The sequence below is a fragment of the Apteryx rowi genome, unplaced genomic scaffold (genome assembly GCF_003343035.1).
Source record: "Apteryx rowi isolate R43461 unplaced genomic scaffold, aptRow1 scaffold_13, whole genome shotgun sequence".
In the NCBI taxonomy this organism is placed as follows: domain Eukaryota; kingdom Metazoa; phylum Chordata; class Aves; order Apterygiformes; family Apterygidae; genus Apteryx; species Apteryx rowi.
The window spans coordinates 4594071-4615533 of NW_020447530.1; the positions used below are offsets into that span (position 1 = coordinate 4594071).

Below are 21463 nucleotides of genomic sequence, written 5' to 3' on the forward strand. Positions count from 1 at the left end.
TTTTTTTTTTTTAAATTACTGTTATTTTTAATTGTGAGACAAGACGTGGGGGAGATAATAAACTCGGGGAGGGGAAGGATTTCCTATTTATTTATTTTTTTTCCCCGCAGAGGTTCATCCTCCTACTCCCTGCTCCCCCACCACCCCTGGCCACCACCTAATCATGATGTTTCGAGACCAGGTTGGAGTGCTGGCCGGGTGGTTTAAAGGCTGGAACGAGTGCGAGCAGACTGTTGCTTTGCTCTCCTTGCTGAAGCGAGTGAGCCGGACCCAAGCCCGTTTCCTCCAGCTCTGCCTGGAGCATTCCCTGGCAGACTGCACCGAGCTGCACATCCTTGAAGGGGAGGCCAACAACCCTGGTAAGTTTTGGTGCAACCGTTCCATTTTGAATGCTACATTGTTCTCTGATTGATGCCCTAATGATGGCCAAAAAAAAAGGGGGGGGGGAAAGAGAGGGAGGTTGGGGAGCCAGGGCTCCCAGCAAAACGGCTGGATTGTGTTAACGGCTTCCCTTTTTATGTTTTATTTTTCAAACTGGTGATGGCTTATTTCAGTTGGATTTTTCACAGCAAACTATTTCAGTCTATTGCATGGTGCAACTAGGGTAGCATGAATGATTGCTTCTTTTTTCTTTTTTTTTTTTTCCCCTCAAATAAGTTAGTCAGGTCACGTAGAGTCTGGATTTTCTAGGCTTCTTTTGGACAACGTGGCTTGCTTTGCTTTCTGCAACATGCAGAAGAACCCCATCGGTACCTTATACGAACTGTTATTTTCTGAAGGTCTGGGCAGCTGGGTTATCTTTTTCTCTCTCTTTTTTTTTTTAAATGTGGCAATTTCTATTTCATCATTCAGATTCTGTTTGGACACATTTTTCCTGCAGCTCTGAATACCCTCTTGTGTTTCAGTGGAGCTCTGAGAAAATATTAGTAGACTGTTTTATGGTACTGCACATAGTCTAATGTATACGATGTGTTACTTTCTTAGCTGTGTACGTTTTTTTCATATATTCTGATCTTGTTTACAAACCATTACAAGTTACTCAACTTCACAGAAGTAAATGGAGTTAGAGCAGTATAAAAATTACATAAGTGATGTGAGAATTGCACTGTATGTTAATGTATTTGAGTTGATGATCGTACGCATGTACAAACGTGAATGTTCACATATGTATATACATCATATAGAGATGCAAGTTTTAAACAGACTTTCTGAAACAGAGACTRTTTCTTAAGGAGACAAGGCTAAACCTGTCTTTCAGTTGCATAGTTCTGTTCCCCCCCCCGTTACAAAGCATCCCTCTTGTTTAAAATCCTACGGTATTACTTGGGGGCTCGAGCTCCTAATTTCGGACTGTGCACGTTTAAGAGACGACGGYGAGCACCGCCTGCGAGGGGGAGAAGTCTGTGCCGCTCGCCGCATTTCGCGATAGGTGGAATTCTTCCGGCCTCGCTGCCGCCGGATCCTGAACAGAGCCCCCAGTGTTTACGCAGAGCGAAGAATGCAGGGTCCTTCTCCAGCTGTTCCATATTAGAGCACTGAGCCTGCAAGATTTGGCAGCTGTCTGTGCTGCCATTTGATGACAACGTCCAGTACAATGCTGTTAGGCCTAGGATATATTTAAGTACACGTTCAGGAAACCAACCCGGGGCTGTTCCAGTGCAAAGGGATCAGTAATCGCTGTGGGGAAAACGCTGGAATTGGCTATGTCCTTATATAGCTTGCAGGAATGAGAGGGAAGAATGTTGCAGTGTGTGTTTCAGTGCAATACTACGTTTTATAAACAGCTGAACAGCCTAACCTCATCCAGTTGGGTGGGGAGGCCTGACTACAGAGACAGCGGGCAGAGCAGGAAGGGAGCATGCTCCTTAAACTGATCTTCTCCAGAAGAAATGTGCAGCCTCCCGTGCCTGCGTTAGCACAGCGCTGCTTTGATTCCCGCTGTAAGGCACCGCAAACGATTTTTGTCGGCATCAAAATTTTTAGTTCAAAGTGCGCTTTTGGTGGTAGCCATGTCGCCTAGGTTTGTCAGGTAATTAGCGGTGAATGATTTACCTGCAGACTGCGGGAAAGGCAGCGTGTCCATTCTAATTACGAAAGAAAGCATCGCTTCAAAATCTTCCTGGGCATGAAGTCACATATGGCTGAAAGGCTGCCCATATAGCGTTCATCTGATCGCTAAGCCAGAGCTGAAATGGGGGGTTTGACACTTTGCATCTTTACTCGCGTGAGCAATTCTTACTTGTTCGTGTAATCTCATTGACCTTGCTTGGTGCGAGGATTTCTCCTGCGAGTAAAGCTTGGCATTTAGCCTCTTGCTTGCCACTTAGTACATCTGTGAAGCTGACTGTGCTTTCTCTGATGCTTGTTCCAAAAATCAGCTGTTCCTTTAGGGCATTTGTAACACCAATAGGAAAACCTGAGACCTTTGTTAAGTGTGTGGGGGTTTTGGGGGTTTTTTTTGGTCGCCAAACACCTCTCTTTATGACTTTTCACTTAGCGTGCGCGAGACGAGTACCTCCATGCATCGAGGAGCAGGACATGTACTTTCTAAGTAGGTAATCCTGTTGTTACGGTGGAGGGAATGGTAGCTGTACGTTGCAAGCCAGAACTGACAGGAAATAGCTTTTTGGTTGCTAGTATTAACACTGCCTTCTTCGTAAAACCACCTGTGTTTTTAAATAGCTCGTATTCACTGTGTGTTTCATAGTCTGGCATTTGTCACTTGACTAGAAATGGAATCACACCAAGTTCTTCTGAAAAGCATCATCATCATCATCTAACCTCATATTACTCTTACTATTTGAATCCCACAATTTGCATAACTAATTTGGGCTTGATTTCTTCCCAGGCTGGGGGCGGAGATGGTTGTACTTTGGGTGCCTTCAGCCTGGTCCCTCTACGGGGCCTGAGCTGGCTCCCGGTAAGCTACTGGAGGTTTTCCTAGCATTTGCCAACTTGGAGACCTCCGCTGCCTGCTTGTAGGTGCCCCCTGTTGTCCCCTCTGACCCAGGGGACGTGACAGTGGTGGTGTTGTGCGAGGGACCGCAGGATGCAGGGTGGGTGTGTGCGCRCACAACTTAAAACGGGGTGGAGGAGTTGGCTGTAAATCTTTATGTAGTGATCTGAAGTGAAGCATCGGTGGAGTGCTGAGTCTGGTGAGCGGTTGTCACCGTGACTTAAGCATTGCTGGTCTGAATGCGACACACTAGTGTAACGTGCTGGAGCAAATGCGTGGATCAGCTTGAAAGACAGAGTCTCGTGAGAAGTGAGTTATTTTGTATGTGCAGAACCTGTCCCTTGCTCCAACCCTGTTGGGGAAAGGAGGAGGGTAACTTGAAAGCTGCTGTTAATTCATAGCTATTAGGAGAGCGCAGCCTCGCTCCATTCCTTACTGGATGGGCACTGTCCTTGGGAATATCGTTGCCAACGACAGAGGTCAGGAGGGAGCCCAAAGAGATGGCAGAGTGCAAAATAGTTGCTCACGTGGAGTTGCTCTCGTGAGACTTGAGGTGTATGGACYGGGCACACAGGAAAATTCCCCTTAAACAAAGGTACCCAGGTTGTTTTTTGCCCTGTAGACCCCAGACGAGAAACCTGCTGTGTTGCAAATGACATGGGAAAAGTCAAGGAAGCAAAATGATTGTTTTTAATGAGTTAATTTAAACAGAAAAGCAAATATATCTATTTTGAAAGAGTTCTATCTTCTTCAAGTGTACGGGTATTTTTAATAATAACAGCCAAGCCCTCCTCATTAGGACTGCAAACCCGGGGTGGGACTGCCGAGTACAGCCACGTTGTAACTCTCAAGACGGCCTAAGAAGCCTCCTGTTTTGTGGCTCTTTGAATAACCTGTGTAAGCGTGGAGGAATGTAACTGCATTGCTGTCCTTAGATGAGAGACATCTTGCAGGACTTTTCTGGGCAGAAAGCTACATTGGCATCTCTGAGCATGCCAGAGATGTAACTGAATGTGATGCAGGCGTTGCAGAGGCTGCGTAGATGGTTGTGAAACCACCCGCAATCAGTAGCGCATTTAAAGTTATTGTCACTTGATCATAAAGGTAAAGCAGAAGTAAGAAACAAACGCAGAAGGAAACCCATRGGGGTGTTGGTGAAATGTGTGACCTGTGGTTGTGCTGTACCGTTGAAGTTAGGAGCCTCGCAGAGATTAAATGCGTGTACCTCCTTGGTTTAACGGGTGAAGAATCTCGGTTTCCGCTCAGTTTGAGCGAGAATGGCTTGACCTGCTGTGTATGAAGAATAATAACATGGAAACCATATTATCAGCGCACAAAAATAGAAGGTTCAGGTATTATATAGCACTATTTAAAAAGTCTGTTATAACTTCCTTCCTTCCTTCCAACTTGGCCTCGCTGTGTGGCTTCATGGGCAGTTTCAGACCCGGCTGCTAGGAGCTGTCAGGACACTGTAACCTCTTGCAAGTCACAAATAAAGGTCAGACAGACGTGTAATTCACCCCCTGTGGTAAGAGTGGGACCTGTGCTCCACCTACACTGGTGGAATAGGATTTAGTCGGGACTGAGCCAAGAAGGGGACTAGGGGTAGCTGCTTTCACAAGTTCTCCTAATACCTGGAAGTGTTCTGCAGCAGGAGCTTGCTAAGCTTGAGCTCGGGGAGGAGAGGACATGTCGAGTGCTGTTCTTGTCCAGGTTCTGGATTAGAGAAACTTCAGTAACACTAGATTTCGCAGGATACGAACCCGATTAGGACACGGGGGCTGCTGTAGCCACGAAATGCAACTTGTGTGCTTTTGGCGTTAAGTGTGTAATGTGCTTCTGTTCCTACCTGCTTGGACATCCCCTCTCTGATGGCCAGAGATGTGACTGGGTTTTCTTGGGGCTTTCACAGTGTAGTCCATGTGCAGTGCTTTGCTGACCTAGGCTTTGGAGTTGCTGTGGCCTTTGCGCTCTTGCTGCCTCTGGAGACTGTTGGAGGTGCCTGAAGGCTCCTGTGAGTCCTCCAGACACCCAAACTTCCATCTTAATTGATTGTAACAGAGTCACAGCTTTAAATCCTTAGTCCGAAGAACAATAAGCCTCCTTTGCCCTGTGCACAGGACGTTAACTACTTAACAAGTTAAGGGCAAAATCTTTATTTCGTTTCGGCAGACTCGCACGTATCACAGTGAGAGCATCAGAATGACCTAGATTTCTCMTTCTGGGAGGGACTGGCTGGAGGAAGAGACAAGGGTTGTAGGGAGTGGTGATGTCTTCAATTAGACCAAGTGATGCAGCTGGAAAAAATGGGCAAGCATTAAGGTACACCAGCTCAAAGGAAGGCTTGTGTTGTGTGGGGTTTTTATTAGACCAGCTGGGGAAAAAAAAAAAGGTATTACATCTTCTGGCAGATCGCCCCTTAGATCGCTGCAGCTCTAGTCCTGCAACCGTTACTGCTGCTCTGACTGCAGTCTCCCTGCTCAACGGGGCAAGCTGCTGCCTGTGCTGTGTGGGTGGTGAACTTGGCTCTTCTCACCCAAYGGCCTCAAAGTGCCCAGTTTGAAGACAGTCCTGGGTGTTTAGGGTTTTTTTTCCCTCTTTTTTATTTATTTATTTTTTCTTGGCTTACCTTTGAGTTGTGATGCTCAACTCTATTTTAGGTACCCCTGAAACGAACCATATGAGAGCCGTGGTGGTGAGGGCATCGCTGCGCTGTCCCACGGGGGGGAGGGAGGGATGCCGGAGGGGCTGGGGAGTCCCTGGAGGAAGGGCTGCTGGAGCAGAGGGCCAGCGATGAGGGAAGTCCCGCTCTTGATAGGAGGCGATCGGAAGCTTTAAATGAAAGACTAAACGTTGTGAGAGTTGGTGCCGCCTGCTGCCTCCACACACTTGACTCTGCCTGAAGGGGAGTGTGAGCCGAACTGCCAGCTCTGGTCATTAAAAATCATGAACTGGGGCTCTTAATCAAGAGGTTTGTCAAGAGTTAGGAACACAGGCTTCTCTTAACTTGCGTGCTGCTGCTTGCAAACTTGAAGGCTAAAGGCTGTCTCTCTCCCCCCCCCCCCCCCCAAGAGAAGGGGGAAGGGGGGGAAAAAAGAGGTAAAAAACAATGCTGGAGCTTTGAGGCTAAAATTGCAGATTTCTGTTACAAGTAAAAAAAACTTGGTAACTTTTTTTGAGTATGACCCAGCAGTGCTTCCTACAGTTGTTCTAGTATTTGTACTAGCCTTGTTTGGAGGCAAGTCTGCAGCAAGGTATAAACAGATGATCCCTCTTTGCTCTCCCTCCCTTCTTGTCTGCTTTGGAGTTGACAGGACCTAGAGGAGGCACTTCTGCRCTTGTATTTAACCTATATTTCTCTGTTTGCTTTTTACTTGCTTAAAGATGTTTCCCCTTGCGATTCTTTGACCGCAAGGGATGCGTACTACGAACGAAYGAGGGAAAATCTCGCTCCTTGGGGTTCGTTCCTGAAGAACCAAAAATACGAATGACAAAGATTCCTCCGCTGAGAGCTGTCAGGCAGAACAAATGAGGCCTGGGACCTTTGTGTTGCAGATGTGCCTGTTTTCATATGGCAGCGTTCTCCCCAGGTGGAAACCTTTTTAGGTAGCAGTACTTAAAATGGAAAAAAGCCGGCTAATGAAGATGACTTTTTATGTGGAGATTTGTGCGTCTTCACTGACCTTATAAGTCGAGATCTGAAGCATCTTTTTTTGTGTTATAAAAGCTGTACTGGCAAAGCCTCGTGTTAATCTCCGGGTTATTGGGGTGTCCCTGGGAATCAGTGAGACTAGACCGGAGCTGGCTGGTGGCTTGCAAGGCGCTTTTGTAAAAYGCGTAAAGCAGCTGTGTGTGCAACAGGAATCTGTGCACAAACTAAGATCTTGCCTGCGGCACCAGTATGAAGGTCTTCTCCGCAGCGCAGCACCTGCGTGGCTGCAGCAGCGTTGGTGGGGCTGCCTTGGCAGAAGTCCCTTTATGCAAAGAGGAGGGAATCTCTGCCAGCGTAATTACGCTGCCTCCGGGTATCGTGCTGGTGTGGCTGGGTCTGCCCCTGAGGTTTGCTAGCGGAGTGATATCCCCCAAAGAGGTTTTTCTGTACGTTGAATATGCGCTTTTATCGTTTTATCATGTAACTCAGGCCTCAGCGAGGGGGCCTGATGTCAGGGTTAATTCCTCGATTGACTTCGGAGGGAGCRGGATGAGGGCAGCACTGATCGGTTCTGAAAAACCCCACTGCTTCAGTGTTTGTAAAAGATGCAGAGCGGYGTTGTGGGCATCCTCACAGAACTGAGCTGGAGTTTCCTGTCTGGACTGGCTTGTTCTCACTCGATTTCTATCCAGATGCAGCACGTAGGTAGATACCTTGCTTTTGTGCTAGGAAGAGTGGTCAGGATTAAATTCTTCCACCATAAAAGAGGGTGAAGAATAGCAAGGAGAAGTCGTGTGTCAAGAGGAGGGACTGTATAGGGTATTTGCTGACTTTACGGCAGTTTTGTATTTGTCAAGATATGGATTGATGGGAGAGGTCAGGAATAGCTTTAGATTGGTAGCTAAATAAGAACAAACTGTAGAGCCATAAATTAAAATAATCTAATTTGCAAATACACTTATCTTCAAATGAGATTAAATGGATGAATGGGGAAGCTGCTCTGCTAGCGCAGCCTTGGCTGTTGCCAGTGGATGATAGTCTGTTTGTGCGCTCTGCAGCGTGGTTACGTCGTTTGGCATATTAGGCATTAGCATTTGAATGAAGCTATGTGCCAGTTTGGTTGTTTGTATTTTATACGTTTGCATTTGGGCCAATCCTTTTTAGAAGGGTTGATGCACCAGTCGGCTTTGCAGTGTGTTCAGGACCAAATTACTGAAATAATTCACCCCTATTCTGTCTGGAGTGTTCAGTTTTGAAACCTTGATCTCTAGAGGTAGAAAGCAAAGGTGTCAAGCCAGCAAGCGCTAGTGAAAGGAATACCAGCCCTTTTCTGTTCCRGAGTATATCTAACCCATAGCTATTGGAGGATCAGGAATTTACTTTCCTCCAGGTAGGCTGTCTGTAATTTTCTCCTGCAAGAGTTCATGTACTATTCCCTGAAGCAGTTGGTGGAGGATTCTGTGTGCCAGATGAATCATGGTGAGAGTTCCTATGTTCCTGCTATTTCTCATGCCTGGCCTTAYTTTCTCTTCTAATCTTCCATCAAAAAAAAAACATTATTATTTATTTAATTTGTGGCCCATGAAAGCAATTTTTTTTCCCAAGCTGGGAGTTATGTTTGCAATCAGTATGAGTAACTGAAATAGTAATTAGTGTGAACACTTGCTTTATTTTAAGACGTATTAGTCAGTACTTTAGCTTTTGAGCTTCATGCTTATTGCATCTAATGTTACTGCAGATAACTGCTTGGAGAAAGGGCACCCCTTGCACTGCCAGTGCATTTAAGCTSTAGGGGCCCAAACTCCTGGTTTTGCTTCTGTTTCTCTGGAGGGGTTGCAAAACTCAGGGTTGGATTCATCAAAGGGCAGAAAAGCTGTTGCATTGCCAGTCTGAGTTTTGGGGTTCCCACCTGGCTGAGTTTCTGCCCCCTGCTATTGGGAAGGGGCTTGTCTCCCCGAAGCGAAGACCTGCTGAGCTGCCTGCGGGGAGGCCGTCTGCCCGGTGCCACGCTGCCTCCTGGCCCTGGCCGGGGCTGCGGACGCTGCCGAGTTATGCCTGGGTATTCCTGTGAAATTGCCGACGGTGGCCGAGCTTCCCGGCTCCTCCGTGGTCTTCTCCTGTCCCTCCTTTTTGCATGACCCTGAGTGCAGGAGCCAATGCAAAGCCCGAGTCATGGTGTTTTAAACCTTTTCTTTTTGTGGACATGTGGGAGTGGGGCTTGGCACGGAGGATTGCTCTWGGGACAAATCCTTATGTGACTCACGTGCATGTGCATGTATGCCTTTGTGTGTGTACATGCCCCTTGTACTTTCTCTTTCTATTTCCAGTGAATAAACAATTATTTTTTGTTAACTCTTCATTTCCCAAAAGCTGCTAAAGCCTTCTAAAAGATGATACAAACCCTGACGCAGGGGATGCAAAGTCCTACAGTCTTGCACACTTTCTCTTAAAGACGATGTATTTGTTCTTGCAGTGCCCTGGTCCAAAGAAGGAGACCCAGAGATTTGCAGAGGTTGCTGCTGAGCATGAGCTTGGTAATGGCAAGCAACCACGCTAGTGGCTTTCCAACCTGGGCCCAGTGATCGCAAATAAAGCTCAGGTTAGAGAGAACAGATCCGTCCCCTGACTTTCTGCATGTACTGCTTCCTCTTCTGCAGCAGATGCATTAGGTGGAGGGGCAGGATTTCATCAAAATAAGGCTCAGATTGCTTCCCATTTGGAGAATATGGTGTTGGCTTTTTTTGGAAGAGGTTTTATAGACGGAATGAATCACATTTCCGGTGCAAGGCGATTGGAAACTTACGCTCCCCTCTCCTGGAGCAGAGGGATTGGGATGGTCTCGCTCGTTGAATGATGGTCACGTAGTTCTGGTGCTTAGCACGGAGCCAGAGGCTGTGCCGGTTCCTTGATGATGAGTAGAGAATGAGCCCCATGGGGTGGAGAAGACCCGCTCTGGAGGCAGAAATCTGGTTTCCCTTGTACCTGTTGGAAGCAGGTGCCTAGTTTGCTGTTAGCCTTTCCCTACAGGAGGCGAACGCGTCTGTGCTCTAGGGAGAGAGCAGATGTAAGCGAAGGATTTATCAGCACAGATTCACACATCAGATGCCTGGTTCACAGCTTGTAGTTTTATTTGTTTATTTGCATGTGGTGACTGCATTTCATGGTATGGGTGTATCAGAGATTTTTGGCAAAGGTGTCTCAATTCTAGCGTTCTTCTGATTTAGGCCCTGCGCTTGCAGAGTTGTATTCACAGGCCAGCGGTGAAGCGGTTTGTGCAAAACTTTCCAGGCGTGCGGCTCCTGTTTAGCGTAAGCAAAGATCTGGCCCGTTCTGTATAGGTTTAATTTGTAGACTCAGGTGATCAGAGTCAGGTCCCAGGCGATAACGGTATTTTGCTGCTATTAGTTCCGAGTCGGAGCCTGCGGGGCGCTCAGCGCACTCGGCCCCGGCGTGGGTCAGCCGGCGTCTGTGCCACTGCTGTTTGCTCTCGGCAGCCATTTCCAGCGGCGTATGCAGTGCTTGAGCTGGAGCACGAGAACTTGCATTGTAGAGAAATAATCCCCTGGGCAGGAAAAGACTTTTTCTCTCCCCTGTGGCTTGATAGCTGACTGCATGCTCGGACAGACTGACAGTCGCTTTGTGTTGTGAGCGTGGGACTTCCCGGTACCTGGAAGATGCGGATGGATGTCGCTGACGGCTCCGTTGCGCCGTGGTCTGAGCCAGCTTCTGCCGCAATCAATGGAAGCGTTCTTTGACATTTGCAGGGGTTGGACATGGCCCAGCGTGGTGAGCTATCGTGCCTGGAGATGTTATTTTACTTGAAGAAATGTTAATATTGCAAGTGTCATGTGCAGAGCTCGGCAGCTTTGCTCTGCTCTTTGCTCTCAAGCAAGAGGCGCCCAGGAGTGGAAGCCCAGGCTGCTTTAAAAAGCTTCTCTTCTGTTGCTGCTCATTGCAAACGACTGGTTCCAGTTTTGCTTTTAACACTTATTTCAGGCAAAACGCAAGCCTACGTTAGTTCTGACCTGTTAGTTTTCCTGCTCCTTGCCTACGTTGTTGTCTGGCGGGATCCAGGTCTGTATTATCTTTGGAGTTGTTTTATTGTTGTTCTAAGAAGTAATTGAGTGGGTAGATAAAAACATGATTTGGCCTGGTTTAGCTTGAAACTCTTCTTGGCTCCCTCGTGGAAGGAGGAAAAAAAAAAAAACCTCCACTGCATTTTCTTCTTATGTCTATGTTCTCAGAGAAAAACTCTGAGCATCATTAGATCAGTTCTAGTTTTTACTGTTGTCTTCTCTTCTTTGTCCCTCTTCCACAGTGGTAAATGAGGAAGGAAGAAAATCGGAAAAGAAAGAAATTTGGAGGGAAAATCCCACAACTTTTGTTGTGGAAAACTTTGCTAATTTGACTTTTACAAGCAAAAGGTACACTGCAGCTGTTGGAGAAATGGTGCACTCGCACATTTCCCCATTTTTCTTTGCCTTTCTGTTGGGATATTCCCCTCGTTTCAGAAGGTTTGCAGCAGAGGTTTTTACTTGCATGCTCAAATCGCCTGCGGTGTCAGCTTGGTTCTGGGCATTTTTTTTAATTTTAATTTTTTTTAAACCTTAGAGTTCCAGAGAGGTGGATTATTTAATTAAAAAAAAAAAAAAATCCTCAGGCTGTTTCCCGCCAGATAAAGCAAACGTAGATGAAATATGAAATGTTGAATTATAACCACCTGAGTGACCTTTTAAGATAAGAATTGTTATTGACTTGCCGTATTATGTTAAACTGATAAGAATTCTTTTTAGAATAATAATTAAAAAAAAAAACCCAACAAACCCTTAGTAACCATAACAATTTACTCGGCAACGGACCCGGTGGCACACAGCTCCTTCCGGACGCGGCGCTTGGGTCTCGAGAGCTGCCCCGTGAGCATCTCCTCTAGCCGCCCGCTGCCTTTCCGCCCTCCTCCCGGGAGCGGTGCGGCTTAGGAGCGACCTGGCAAACTTCCTCGTAGCCTTGGGATGGTGCTGGAGGATGCCCGAGGCACGCGGCTGCTTCCCAAGCTTTCCTTGTCTGCAGTGAGTTTTAGCCGGAGAGCCGGACCCCGGCTCCCTGCGGTTTGCTCCTGCGCTCGCGGCGCTGGGTGAGTTCGGCGCTGGGTGAGTTCGGTGCCATGATTTGGGAGCGGGAGGCGGGATGCAAGGGGAGAAGGGGCTGGGAAGCAGCAGGAGGGATGCTTTTGGGAAGCAGCGGGCGGCTGTCCCTTAACCTTCCTCGCCCGGCTGCTCGTTTCTTATCCCTTGCAGTCACTGTGCTAGAAGGCACAGCGGAGCCTTGGGGTCCCGGCGGGTCCCGGGTCCGATCCATGGGTGCCGATTCCTGTTCTGGGTTCCTATAAGGGACTTGGTGCCTGATGAGAAAGTACKCTTAAACTTTCCTCAGCAAACCGAGCAGTGCTTGTGCATCCGCGCGTGCCAGTCTGGGAGATGCTGTCAATTTAAAGCAGAATTGGCGCTTCCGCCAGCAAACTGGGTTATGTTCTGTTGTCGTAGGTAGCTGCTGKGACTGTTAGAGCTAGAGGAAACCAGCTGTGAGCAATCGATTTCCTTATCACCTGCTTTTCTTCGTCCTCCCCCATTCCCTTGCACTCGTATTGTCTGACAGCCTGGTTCCTGCGTGTCATGGGAAGCATAWGTCCACGCTCGCTGCTCACGGGCAGCGCTGAACCGAAGGGCGAAAAGGCCAGAAGCAAAAGCTAGGAAAGTGCAAAGGAGAGGGGATAGGCCTGATAACATCTACATTTTTTTTAAAGATTTAGATCTACAAAAAAAGTTCTGTCTGAATATATATGAGCAGAAGAGGCAAGGCTGTGCAGCTTGGTGGGTCTTGTCAGGAAATTAATTACATAAAACTGATCAGTCAAGAGAATTCATGCTGTTTTGGGGCCTCTTTAATGGCAGCTCTTAGCGTTGTATAAAGATGTCGCCTTGGACTGTACGTCTAGTAACCTTTCTTCATCAAGTTATTCTGAAGCAGTCAGTTGGATGCTGAATGCTTTTTGTAGCTCATGTCAAATCTCGACCAAAGAGACTTTATAAATGTGTGCGTGCTGTATTCAGGCATATATGGATGACAGCTACTGTAATTCAGCTGTCCAGCTCGGCTACCCGGCTTTTATAAATGACTGATCAGAGATTCCACAGAGAAAGAGTATTTAAAGTGATGGAGCTGCTAAAAGTGGTCTCTGTACTAATAAGTATAGTAAGTCTCTATGCTGGTAACAGGTGGCCTGCATTGCCGTGCTTCCATTGATGTCCTGGTTTTATATTTCACGCAAAGCAAATGTTGCATTAATAAAACTTTTGTGTTGTGGCTAGAGCGCAAGGCTCTGCATTAATTTTCTGCAAGCTGCACTCGAATCTTTCAGTTTGTCATCTTTTTTTTTTTTTTTTTTTTTATGGGAGCGGGTAAACACTCGGCGATCTCGCTGGACAAGCCACAGCAGCTGGAGGATACTGGTTTCTCTATGGAGTGTAGGAATTTCATCAGAGGAGCTATTGTTCAACTGTGTTCTCAGCATTTTGGCAACTGTTCTTTAGATTAACCCTAGAGAAAGGGGAGGGTGTTCTTTGCTGGGTCTAAAATAATTGCAAAAATGTGGGCAGATGCTTTTGCATTGTTAGAAGTTGATACCCGTTGGTAACGGGTAAGTATGGTGTGGGATTAAAGAATGAAGAAGTCGGAGTTCTTTAAATCCCTCCTAAAGCCAAACTGGATGTTAACATTGATGTTCAGTTGTTTTCTGTTTTTAAAATAGAAATAGTTCTGTGGTGTTTCTTATTTATTTTTTTCCCTGAGCAGTCATTAATCTCCGCGTAATACCCAGGGGTCCTGCCACACGGGGGGCACGGAGCCTGCCCCTTTGGTAACCCGCTCCGCAGCACCGAGCTGTTGGGACGTCGGGCCCGAACGTGCCTTGCTCTGGCTTCCCTTAGGCCTGCTCCTCGCTGGTGCAACACGGTTGGTTTTGGGCAGGATTAGTCCCACGGTTAATTTGATCCCTGTGTCACCGCTGATGATGCGTTGGCTGGACCATGCCTGCAGTTGGTCCCTCAGGCGGTTCCCCTTCCCCAGGGCCGGCAGCCCGTGCTGAGGGCTTGCGGGGCACCGGCTGTCCCTGAGCAGCCAGTGGCTTGTTTTGCCTGCATCGAAGGGCTCCCCGTTCTCCAAGGCTGTTTTTTGTTTTCTTTTTTAACGCCCTTTGGAGAAAAGATGCTTGGAGGCGTTGCAGAGCCTGTTTCTCGTTGCGGATGATCCTTGCGAGGCTGCTTGGGGCCTTCGTCCCCTCCCAGAGGGCCGCAGGGAGTTGCGGCTGGCACGCTCGATAAGCATCCCTAATGAAATAATACAGAAGTACTCACGCACCAGACCTGTTGCTAGAGAATCCGTTTTCCTAGGCACGGTCTCTCATGCTCGAGAAGGACTCGGTGTGAGAGCAAGCATCCTACGTGTGGCTTAGGCGCTGCAGGTGGGGAAATAAACCTTGATAGCTGTCATCCAGCTTTGAAATGTTTGTGTCTGGGTTACCTCTGTGCAGGGTCCTTTATTACACTTATTTCTTCATGAATTTGTTTATTCCTGTCCTGTAGTTTGAGTCTTGCTAGAGTTGTTTGTATTGGTGTATATGCACGTAAGGGATAGCCCATCCATTTCACCGTTTGTATCCCCTCCAGAAAGCATTTCAGCAGAACTTGGCTTGAGGCATCTTCTCTGGTGTGATTAAAATAAATAATCTTAAAAAAAGCTTTTTCCAGAAGAGAGTCAGCATTTCTGCGTGACTTCTTGCGTTCCCTAATTGCTGGCCAGTATGTTTGTCGCTGCAAACGTGCTGCAGGAGCGCTGCACGGATGCGTGGGAATAGTTTTTTGAAAACGTCCCACGTAGCAGTCTTGTCTCGTGCTGGCTCCTTCACAAGCTGCCGGCGCCGTCCCCTCGCTAGCGGGTGCGTGAAGGGGGAGCTGGCATTCGATGAGGGCTCGTCACGCGTGCGGCCGTGCCTGCGCACGCTCAGGTTTGCGCACGCTCAGGTATTAGTTTTCCCTAAGTCCGCGCGCTCTCGAATCCGAGCGGTCCGCCCTGCGCTGCCTGTAAATCTTTCCCGTCACCAGGCTCGTCGGGGTCCAGCTCTCGGCTCCTTTGCAGGGCAGGCAGCGCGGGCGTGCTTGGGTACCGCGCGGACCCTGGCACCGTCGTGACTCTTATCTCCCTTCATCCTGCGCAGGAAACCAGGACTGTTTTCCTTGCTCTCAGACCTAGCTTAAGCCGGAAACTGAATTTGAAGCTGTCACTGTGCACAGCTGATTTTCACACACAGTTTCCTTTTCTGCCTCCCGGCCTCTGTCTCCCACGGTGTCGGGAGCGCTGCGTGCTGGGGGCAGAGGCGTTGCGGAGGGACCCCACGTTCTGCAGCAAACTCCCTTGGCACGAGCTGGGTCCGCTGGGGGCCAGGCTTGGACGCTTTCGCCCTTGCTGAGTTGCAGCGTGAATGGCAATTCCGACTGCCCCGCTGCCTGGAGCCTGCCGCCTTCGGGGACTTTCTCGGAGGGAGAAGGAAGGAGCGCTTTCTGGGGGGAGCAAGTCCGACCTCGAGTAAGGAGAGGAAGAGGGATGTGGTCGGACATGCACGAATGGTGCCGCTAAAGTCAGTGCTGCTTTAAGTTGGGTTTAATCTAAGTGAGGTGATTCCTGCTCACCAGTTAGACCGATTTAAAAAACAAAAARAACAAAAACAAAAACTCCCCAGAGCCTTGAGGTTTTACGTAATTACTCTAATTTATCCTACTGAATTTGGCCTCCCTGACACTGGTGGAAAACGAGAGCAACCGCCATAATTCTATTAGGGTCGCTGAATACGTGAGTTTTTCAGGGGTCTACTTGATCTGGGCAAAATATATTGTGACACTGAATCTCTTTTTCCGAGATGGCAAATAACAGTGTTCTTGAATTAATAAAAGCTGTTGGTGAAAGCTGGGGTAGAAGAGGTAGCTTTGGAGAAGTGGGCTTCCAAACTCCAAACCTTTCCATCTGCAAAAGCTTGGCGAACGCACCCCTTTTTTTGCTAGGAGGGTGATCTTATTACTTGGGAGCTTTCCTGAGAAGACCTGCCACTTGCAATGAATTTGCCCTTTAGGTTCATGGGGATAGGTAAGTCACTTGTCGTCATCGGTCTTGTGCCTCAACTCACCAGTATGAGGATGGCAGTGCCATATTTACCAGGGTACTAAAATCCACCGATGATGGATAGCGAAGAACTAGTGTAAATATGTGAGTTGGTGGCTTGAGATAGCTAAACCGGTGTAAATCTGGGCAGATGAGTAATATCCAGTTGGTAATCGAGGGTATGAACTTGCTGCGGACCAACTTTTTTGCGGTAGGCCACGTTTCTACCCTTTCGTACTCTGCAGCAAGTGCAAGGACCTGGTGCCCTGCCCGCGTTGTGGGGGACCGTGAGGATAAACGAGTGCAAGTGAGCAGTACCTGCGGAGCGGTGAAGCTCACGCAGCCTCCCTTATCTTGCATCAACTCCTTCCTCTGCCAGGGCCTTCAGAGCAGAATTCAACTGCCAACTGCGTTAGCTGCCAGCTCTGCAAAACATAACGGAGGTATTTTTTTAATCTAATGTGCAAATTTGGGTTTGGTTTACCCATACAATTGCTCTAATTAGCTTTATTATATGCAAAGAGATTAAAAATGCATCTGGCAGAGAGGATTTAAAAACTAGTAATCTGGCTGTTAAGAAACGCCAGTGTTTTAGGGTTTCCTTACTAGGTGTGCAGGGTTCTGTAATGTAAGCAAATCTGATCTTTTGTTGCAGTTTTCATAAGGAGAGCTCATTAAAGCTAGCATGAATGTCCAAGTAAATTAGAAATGATTGAATTAAAATATAAGACTTAATCTTACCACATTAAAGCAGTAGTTAAATTTGTTAAGAGCTTAATTTTTGCATGTGAAGCTGGAAGTAATAGGGTTGCTCTACCTTTTAAAGGATTTAACAAGTCACTCTAATTTTCTTTTGATGTTGCGGTGCTTTAAAATACAAGGTCAGACTAAGTGTAACTAATTCCAGTTTGAAAGCRGAGGGTTTCTCAATAGACTTACAATTAGTGAAACAATACTTATGTCTTCAAGAAGAACGTAAGAGGAAATGAGACTACTGGAATGTTTGTAAATAAAAATATCTACTTGGGGATTTTTTTTCTTAAAGAGGAGGGAGAATGCTGTAAGATCCAAGGTTTCATTTTGCTTGCTTTCACACGTTCTTCACCCAAGAGGGCTTATGGCAGGGGGGGAGAGGAACGCTGCCCCTTGGGAAGCTCTTCAGTTCCCCTGGCTGAGCCGAAGCTTGATGTGCTACATCTGCTTCTTCGGGCACCTCCTGGGTTCACGGTCAGGGTTTCCTCTCTGTAAGTGGCAGGAGGTCAAGAYGTGGCAAAGGTGCCCTCGAGTCCTTCAGTGGTGGCTGGCTGGCAAGGGCTGCGACCTGGCACGAGAACAGGTGAAGGCTCGTTGCTGGCTGGATGCCCCATAAGGGCCGGCAGTAGAACGAAGGGTAAGGCCAGTTGGCAACGTCCTAGTCCCAAGAATCCACTAAAAAACAGCAGCGATGTATTTCTGGTGTYGCCAGGTATGCTCTATGTGGCTCTGAGTTGTACCTTACACTCCCCTAAAAAGGGGATCTAGGGTCCAGGCYACCAGTCTGGTACCTTGACCCCATGGAGAGCAGGAACTCCACCTGAAATTCAGCTTTGCTAAAAAACTGGCTGCTTTTACACGGTTTTTGTTGTGTGATAGCACATATTCTGGCCTCCCATATAACAAGAAGCCAATAGTTTCATTCCGCTTTTCTGCAGTAAGCTCTGCAGCTTGCGTGTGGCAAAAACCTATCTTGGTTAAGCCACGCAGTCTTTGTCCCTGCCACGATACTGCTCTGACGGCTGGTGTGAAACAGCAGTAGCAAACGCCTGTCTGTGTCTTGTGCTACCTTAGCATTTGAGGTGATGCCTAGGGTACGTGACTACAGTCATCTGAAGAGCATTTCTGAGCTCATCCCGTGTTGCATGCATTAATTATGCCTTCGGAGCCTGGACTAGTGCCACGTTATACATTCCTTTCCGTACATCGTGGTCTCTTCCTGCTGGCGGCGGCTGCGGCACAGCCAGAGGTGCCGCAGCAGAAGGCAAGTCACCTTCGCCAGGAGCCTGGTGACCCCGGTGAGACCGGATGGGGAAAGGGAGCTCATGTGCTTTCCCTCGCATTTACGGTCCCTTTCGTTGCCTGAAGAGACTGTTTTCGTAGCGTGGAGGTGCTCAGCCACTGTGGCTCCGAGCGGAGGTTGCCAGGAATCGCAGCAGTAGCTGGCGAGAGCGTTTGCCAYGTCATGCCGTAGGGAAAACGGCGAGGCCGGTGCCACGCTCGCCACAGTGGCATTTTCCATGGACATTCCCCTTGCGACTGCTTGGACGGRGGTGACGGGGAGCCTCTGGGTGGCTCGGAGCAGTGCGGGGAGCAGGGCCCTGAAGCGCTCTCGCTCCTGCCCGCGTGGGACGTAGCCAGCAACCTCTCATCCCTTTCCGTGCCAGCTGGCGCGCTGCCGGGATCCCTGGGCATCACCCTTCCAGCTAGAAGAGCCACAGCCAAGTAGAAGGTGCTTTCCCTTTTCCTCTCCTACCTGCTGCGCGAYGGCCCGGCGTCCGGGAGGGAGATGGGGCAGTCTGTCTGTCTGTCTGCAGCCATGCCTCAGTCTGTTCTTATCTCCATTCCCTTAAAACGTCTACGCGCCCTCGTTTGCRGATAGTCGTCTCTCCCTCCCTCTCGTCGCGGAGTTGCTTGGTTGACTCCTTCTGTGCCACCAGCTGATAGCGGTGGGCCTGTTGTGATAGAGATCCCAGCGTGCGCTCGCGCGGTGGCTGTGCTCTTTTCTGCAGTAAAGACTGTCTGTTGCAGCTCCCGGGAGAGACGAAAGCAACATTAACTTTTGATCTCTGTCGTTACCAATTTGAACGGTGAGCAAGTGGCCGGGGTTTGATGCTTTTAAGAACAGGGGATATACTGATAGTACCAGTGTCAGTGCTGAATAACTCAGTAAACTGAGGAATGCTGCAATATCTAAAATTAAATCTGTTCTTAATTGCTCTTTTATAAATGGCAGCATTTCTCCAAATGGAATTAATTTATTATTTTTAAATTACTGAAACAAGACTCAGCAGCACAAATGCAACAGTTAGCATTAATACAATAATAAGACACTTCCAAAAGGTGTGTTTGGTATTTGTAACACATAATACAATCTAACAAACCGTAAACTATGTCAAAATACTGTTAAGGTGGTAATTAAAACTTAAAGTAGACTAGATGAATATGTTCCAAATCGTGACTTTTCAATGAAGTTCTTTCATAAAAAAACATTGTTTCTTGCCAAAACAAATTCAAAGGCATTTTTGTAATTTCTTTTGGGGAAAGGAGGAGTGTTTATGCAGCCTTTCATGTTGGCTGGGCTTTTTGACTTTTATAAAATGTCAATGCAAAAAAAAGTATTTTTGTGAATATGCATTTAAAAGGAAAGGGAAAAGGCTTAAAAGGTCCATCTTGTAACCCATTACTCATGTGTAGCCCCCCACCCTGTTTTCCCAGTGGACAGGGGTATGGCAGAGATGAACTAGGACTCGCAGGAGAAGGTCTTGGGAGCGGGTTGCTGGTTTTGTGATGCCCCTCGGCGTCTGCTGCGAGCGGCCGTTCTTCTCCGCTCCAGTGTGATGTGCAAAGTGGGGCTTTGAGGAGAAGTCTGGTYGGGTTTCTGCAGGCAGCTTGCTGGTTCCTTGGGACTAATGTAGGGCCRTGACCAATATATCCTGGCTTTGAAGAGTGGATCCTCTTATGCCTTGGTAGCTGAGGGACACGTGGCGGCGGGTGAGCTCTGTCGGGTGACAGGCTCTCCTGAACTGCAGGGTAGAATTGCAGCCGTGGTGGGGACCCTTCATCACTGTGTTTGGGATGGAAATGTGGCCCAGCTGCAGCACCCAACAGCACGAGGAGAGCAGGGAAGGGGCTGTTGGAGATCTCCCACCGTGGTGTTCACTGCTGGCAACGAGGTGAGTGTCGGAGAGCGAAGAAACAGGTTCTTGCGTGCTGCCAGCGCCTGTAAAATGCATCTCCTGGGAGGAAGCCTTGGCCCCACTAAAATCGGAGGCAAAGCTCCCGTTGCCTCTTGTAGTTCCTGCCTGCGGCACCTTCACCGCCGTCCAAGGCGGGGAGCGGGGACCACCGGCGTGTCCTCACCTGGAGGTCACTGGCCTRCCCTGGGCAGAGGAATCCCCCCGAGGGTGTTCGGAAGTGCCGGCGGGGGGATGGGATTCCCTGCTCGCTTTGCAGAGCATCTCTTGCAATGACAGACATCCAGCCGATGCATAAAGCAACACTGGGGTATTTATAGGTTTTTTTTTTTCCCCTTCTGATTTTTATCCTTCCAATTTTGGACATGTTTTTGACAGCTTTTACCTGCTGAGTCACTATTCACCCCCCTGCATGGGAGCTGCTCCTGACATACCAATTCCCCGAGCAGGCTTGAGCAACCATCATTTAAAAATAAATCCTGTCAAGGAAGTGGGGGKTTTTTTTCATATCACCAACTGCTTTTCCTGCTGTGCGTTTGCTTTCTTACACAAGATGGCTATTTTATAGATGTGATGCATTCGTGTTGTTAGGATGGCTTTGTGATTTATCATCACGTGTTGCCACAACTTACTCGATGAAGGAACTGTATGTTGAAACCAGATAACAGCGCGACTTTGAAGATAAGTGTATCTGATTCTGCAACAAGCGCTCTGGTTTTCCTAAGATGGATTTTTGAGTGGTAAACCACAACTTGAGCACAAACTGATTCTATTGGCTTCACTTAATRAGTAACTCCCTATCCTGCCTAAGTAGCCGTGACTGTTACTTGTGACAGATGGAAAGGGAGGGTTGTGCACTGGTCTTTCCAAGGGTAACCTTGATGTGCAGGTCAGTCTTCTTTCTAACTTAGCAGGTTCAGATGGCATTAGTGTTTACAGCTGTTTTTGAAATGTTGCTTAGTGCTTAATCTGCAACATTTGCTTGCAGGCTGCCTGCTCATGACCAGAATGCAATGGCCTGCTCTTTAGAAACCCCTTGGAAATACTTTGGATACATGCAATGTGACTTATTTAGGGTATTTAAGCACCTAACTTCGTTTTGCTTCAAGCACTTTCTGCCCCTAAAAATACATCTTGGATTAATTTGGTTTGCTTTACTAGGTGTATTTTTTTGCGTTGGATGGTAAATGTCAAGGATAGCGTTAGCCCCTTCCTATCTTTACATTCTAACAAATTCTAACAAGCGTTGATCCTGCAGATAACGGGGGAATGCTTTATAGTGYACGCAGCTGTTCTGCCCGAATGTCATATTCCTTGCTTTGTGTGTGTGCGCTCACACATTCCTCACTTCCCCCTTTCTGGGGAATACATTGTAGAAATTACATAGTCATTTCAATCTATTTATATTTTAATCCTCCAGGTAGTAGTATTTCATTGGAATACTACAGCTGGTGGAATATTAACTCCAGAGAAGCTTGTTTTAATTCCCTTCCCCCCCCCTTTTTTTTTTTTAACTGGTCACATAGTGTACTGTCATCTTGCAGGGTGAATCGTACACCAGACCTTGGGTTTTGCAGGGAGGAAAAGGGAAGGGAGAATATTTAATTAGAATCAATTTAGGAACAACTGCAGCTTGAAATTTAAGCGGGGTTTGGAAAGACTGGGATAGGAATGAGAGAGAACTGCTGTGTTTTGATG

General features: G+C 47.8%; 1 protein-coding gene across 3 annotated transcripts in view; it reads left to right on the top strand.

Annotated features, from left to right (window-relative positions):
• SAMD4A (sterile alpha motif domain containing 4A) overlaps positions 1 to 21463 on the top strand; it is a 128474-nt gene that overhangs the window by 455 nt on the left and 106556 nt on the right. For all 3 annotated transcript variants that reach the window (XM_026056130.1, XM_026056131.1, XM_026056132.1), the window contains exon 2: positions 111 to 359. In XM_026056130.1, the coding sequence (XP_025911915.1) occupies positions 164 to 359 (196 nt within the window). In that variant the 5' untranslated portion in view covers positions 111 to 163. The remainder of the gene's footprint in view (positions 1 to 110; positions 360 to 21463) is intronic.